This window comes from Myotis davidii, unplaced genomic scaffold, assembly GCF_000327345.1.
Source record: "Myotis davidii unplaced genomic scaffold, ASM32734v1 scaffold431, whole genome shotgun sequence".
Taxonomy (NCBI): domain Eukaryota; kingdom Metazoa; phylum Chordata; class Mammalia; order Chiroptera; family Vespertilionidae; genus Myotis; species Myotis davidii.
The window spans coordinates 308065-312632 of NW_006282878.1; the positions used below are offsets into that span (position 1 = coordinate 308065).

A 4568-nucleotide genomic window follows, 5' to 3' on the forward strand; every position below is an offset into this window, starting at 1 on the left:
AGCCAAACCAGCCAGGGCCAAGATTAGTCTTTTTTTATTTTAGGTTTAACACTTAAAATTTAATAACTCAACACCCGTGTACAACACAGTGTGCTGGCCACCAAAAGTCTAGTTTCCGTCTGTCATCATGTATTTGACCCCCTTTACCCACTTCACCCTCCCTCTACCCTTTCCTTCAGGTAGCCACTGATCCATTTTGATTAGTTTGTGTTTGTTAGGCTTGTTTCTTTGTTTTATATTCCACAGTATGAATGAACTCATACAAGGACATAGTCTTGACATCCCCCCCCAAAGGAAGGAGCCACATGAGGACTGCAAACCATATCTCTCTGAGTTCAACGTGGCCTATTTTTCTCCTGGAATAGTTGCTTCTCCTTCTGGTGGAGTCTTTGGCTGGCGTTTAATCAGATCTCAGATGGAAAATAGGCACCCCCCAAACATTAGAGCCACGTTGAGTAGGCCAGCGTGCTCCTCTTGTGGCCCATGGAAACAGAGGTGAGCTGAGAAGAGACTGTCCTACTGGGCTCACACTGCAGGATGTGGGGTCATTGAGGGGGGCTCTTACATGCAATGACCTTCCACGATTTAAATTATTCGTTCCCCTTCCTTCTACATTCCTCTGTGTCCACCTAGTACTATTTGCCTCGATGAAATGCGCACTGAACATGTCTCTATTTTATCTGGATGCCCACTAGGGCTTCCTGCATGGCTCATTGTCATTCAACTTTTTAAAAATATTTTTTTATTGATTTTAGAGAGGAAGGGAGAGGCAGAGATAGATAGAAACATCCATGGTGAGAGAGAATCATTGATTGGCTGCCTCCTGCATACCCGCTATGGGGGATGGAGCCTGCAACCAGGGCATGTGCCCTGAACGGGAACCCAACCGTGACCTCCTGGTTCATAGGTTGATGCTCAACCACAGAGCCACACCAGCCAGGCTGTCATTTCAACTTTGTTGCCAACCTTTTGGGGTACAGGTGTGCTCCTGGCCTATGAGGGTGGATCTCTGGGGGTCCTTCCCCCCCCCGCCCCCGTCCTAGGACGGCACCTGCAGATAGAGCTTCCGCAGGGCCCCCATCATGTCCTTGTTCCTCAGGCTGTAGATGAGCGGGTTCAGGGTGGGTGTGAGGATGGAGTAGAAGACAGCAGCCAGGCGCCCCTGCAGCGGGGAGGAGCGGGCACTGGGCTGCATGTAGGCAGAGCTGCCGGCGCCGTAGAACAGCAGCACGGTGGCCAGGTGGGACGAGCACGTGGAGAAGGCCTTCCGGCGGCCGCCCCCGGAGCGGATCCTCAACACGGTGGCCAAGATGCGCACATAGGACAGCACGGTGAGCGCAAAGCAGCTCATGATGACGCAGCCGCTGACCGCGAACCCGGCGGCCTCGTGGGCATCCGCGTGGGCACAGGCGAGGCGCATGACCGGGGGGATGTCGCAGAAGAAGTGGTCAATGACGCGGGGGCCGCAGAAGGGCAGGGAGAAGGTGTTGGCCGTGTGGAAGGCGGAGAAGAGCAGCCCGCTGCCCCAGGCCACCGCCACCAGGGAGACGCAGATGCGGGGGCGCATGGCCACGCCGTACACCAGCGGCCTGTAGATGGCCAGACACCGGTCGTAAGCCATGGAGGTGATGAGGAAACACTCCGTGGATCCAAGGCTGACAAACGCAAAGAGCTGGGATGCGCAGGCAAGGAGGGAAATCTCCCCCGAGCCCAGCAGGGTGGCCACCAGGGCTCGGGGCAGGGTGGTGGACATGGAGCAGATGTCCACCAGGGAGAGGTGCTTGAGGAAGAAGTACATGGGCGTGTGCAGGCGGGGGTCGAGCGTCACGGCAGCCACGATGGAGCTGTTCCCCAGAAGGGCAGCCAGGTAGATGAGAAGGAAGAAGGCCGCGCTGAGCAGCTGTAACTTAGGGGAAGCCGAGAAGCCCTGGAGGAGGAAGATGGATACCGCCCCCGTGAGGTTGGCCATGTTCTGTCTTTGGAAACGCTGGGGAATTGCAGAGCGGCACCAGGAGCAGAATTGCAGAGGGCGATCCAGGAGCGGAATTGCAGAGGGTGAACTTGGAGCGGAATTGCAGAGGGCGAACTTGGAGGGCGAACTTGGAGCGGAATTGCAGAGGGTGCGCCAGGAGGAGAATCTCAGAGGGCGATCCAGGAGGAGAATCGCAGAGGGCATGCCGGGAGCAGTGCAGTAGCTAGGACCTAGGAGGAAGTGGGTAAGAAGCTGGGTGAGCGCAGGCTGGAAAGGAGGCTCAAGCATTTGCTCATTAAACCTGCGTGCACTACGTGTCTTCCCTAAAAGTCTCAAAGTCAGATCCCTCGAGAGGCCGGGCAGGGACACAAATTAGTGGATCCAGGCCCTGGCTGGGTGGCTCAGTTGGTTAGAGCATCCTCCAGTGTACTGAAGGGTCGCAGGTTTGATTCCTGGTCAGGGCACATACCCATGTTTCGGGTTCCATCCCTAGTGAGAGCACATTCAGGGCAAATGATGGATGTTTCTCTCTCACACGAATGTTTCTCTCCCTCTCTTTCCCTCTCTCTGATCAATGAAAAACATATCCTTGGATAAGGATTTTAAAAAACACAATTTTAACTCAAAGAGTTTCAGAAAAATATATCCTGTGGTGAGGATAAAAAAAAAAATTAGGCCCTAGCCGGTTTGGCTCAGTGGATAGAGCATCGGCCTGCAGACTTAAAGGTCCCAGGTTTGATTCCAGTCAAGGGCATGTACTTGGTTGCGGGCACAACCCCAGTAGCGGGTGTGCAGGAGACAGCTGATCGATGTTTCTCTCTCATCAATGTTTCTAATACTCTATTCCTCTCTCTTCTTCCCTGTAAAAAATCAATAATATATATTGAAAAAAATTAGTGGGTCCAGCTGAGTGTAAGATAATAGGGAATGGTGGGGACTGTGGAGTAAGGGATGGTTTTGTCCAAAAGAGGCTGCTACTCTAAGCTCTTGCGAGCTGTTGCTGCTGGACCAAAAACTGCCAGACTCTGGTATTTTTCAAGAGAGCCAGAATTCCAGGTTGCTGTTGTTTTTTCAGACATGAAAATTCCTGATATTTATATATTGTCAGTTAATTCAAATTTAAAACACTGTCTTCACAGCAGCATTATTTACAATAGCCAAAATCTGAAACAGCCCAAGTGCCCATCAGCAGATGAGCAGATGGAAAGCTGTGGTACATATACACAGTGACGTGGCTGTGAAAAGAAGGGACTCGCCCTGACCCGTGTGGCTCAGTGGATAGAGCACTGGCCTGCGGACTGAAGGGTCCCAGGTTCGATTCCGGTCAACGGCATGTACCTTGGTTGTAGGCACATCCCCAGTGGGGAGTGTGCAGGAGGCATACAAGAAGTAGAATCTGCATCATGGATGCAACATCTTGATCAGCATCACGACTCTTACCCTTTAGGGCAGCATAGATGGACCTGGAGAGCATTATGCTAAGTAAAATCAGCTGGTCTGAGAAAGGCAAACACCGTATGGTCTCACTAATGTGTGGAATCTAACGAACAAAAGAAACTGGTGAACAAAATAGAACCCAGAGGCGTGGATGCATGGAACAGACTGACAGCTGTGAGAGGGGTGGGGTGTGGAGGGACTGGAGAAAGATGGTGAAGAGATTAGCCAAAGGACATGTATGCATCATAGCCTAGAGTCACAGACAACAGTGTGGGGATGGCCAGAGAGGATGGGGGCTGGAGGCTGGGTGGAGGTGGGCCAAGGGGGAGACAGAACTGGGGAGCATCTGTAATAGTGCCAACAATAAAAGAAAAATTTAAACACTGTACACATGCAATGCGGCCACCAGTTTAAAGCTTTTGGTCTCGCCCTAACCGGTGTGTCTCAGTGGATATAGAGCGTCTGCCTGCGAACTGAAAGGTCCCAGGTTCAATTCCGGCCAAAGGCACAGGCCCTGGTTGTGGGCTTGACCCCTCAGCCACCTGCTGTTTTTGCCTACCTTGCGGGCAGCTGGGCGCTGGCGGCCCCCCCCACCCAGAGTCTGGGTAGTCTCCCTGAGATATAACCTCCCTGGGGGGCGCAGAGCCATGTCACCCCTCACAGATGCCCACGTGCCAGGCTCTGAAACCCCTCGCATGGCAAAAGGAACTTTGCCAACGTGGTGAAAGTTTTGGACGTAGGGAGATGATTTTGCGTTCTGGGTCGAATTGCATCCTCCTCACTCCCCTTCCCCCAAAACTAAGGTTGCACATCTAACCCCCAAGACCTCAGAAAGGGACCTCCTTTGGGAACAGGGTCGCTGGAGACGTTGTTAGGAACTTGGGGGGCCTCTGGAACCTGGAAAAGGCAAGGGAATGGATGTCCCCCCACACACACACCAAAATCCTCCAGGAAGGGACACAGCCTCGCCGGCCCTCGCTCTCAGCCCCGTGAGACCCAGTTAGGGCCTGGGTTTCTGAACCTGTAGGACACCATGTGGGTGTTGCTTTTTTGGAGACTAGGGTGTGGGATTGGTCACCGGGGCCCTAACAGAAGCCACAGCCTCCCTCTCCCTCCCCCTTCCCCACCCCCCAGTCCCCCAGCCCCCCAGCCCTCTCGC

The 4568-nt window shown here is 53.4% G+C and overlaps 1 protein-coding gene across 1 annotated transcript; it reads right to left on the reverse strand.

Moving 5' to 3' along the window:
- Nucleotides 1–1039: 1039 nt before the first annotated feature.
- On the reverse strand, nt 1040–1969 carry LOC102771583 (olfactory receptor 10AG1). Its single transcript, XM_006753306.1, has one exon. It carries the CDS (start codon nt 1967–1969, stop codon nt 1040–1042), a length of 930 nt encoding a protein of 309 aa, XP_006753369.1.
- Between the last annotated feature and the right edge of the window lie 2599 nt (nt 1970–4568).

Coding starts and splice junctions, on each gene's coding strand:
- LOC102771583 (XM_006753306.1), bottom strand. CDS start 1,969: ATGGCCAACCTCACGGGGGCGGTATCCATCTTCCTCCTCCAGGGCTTC.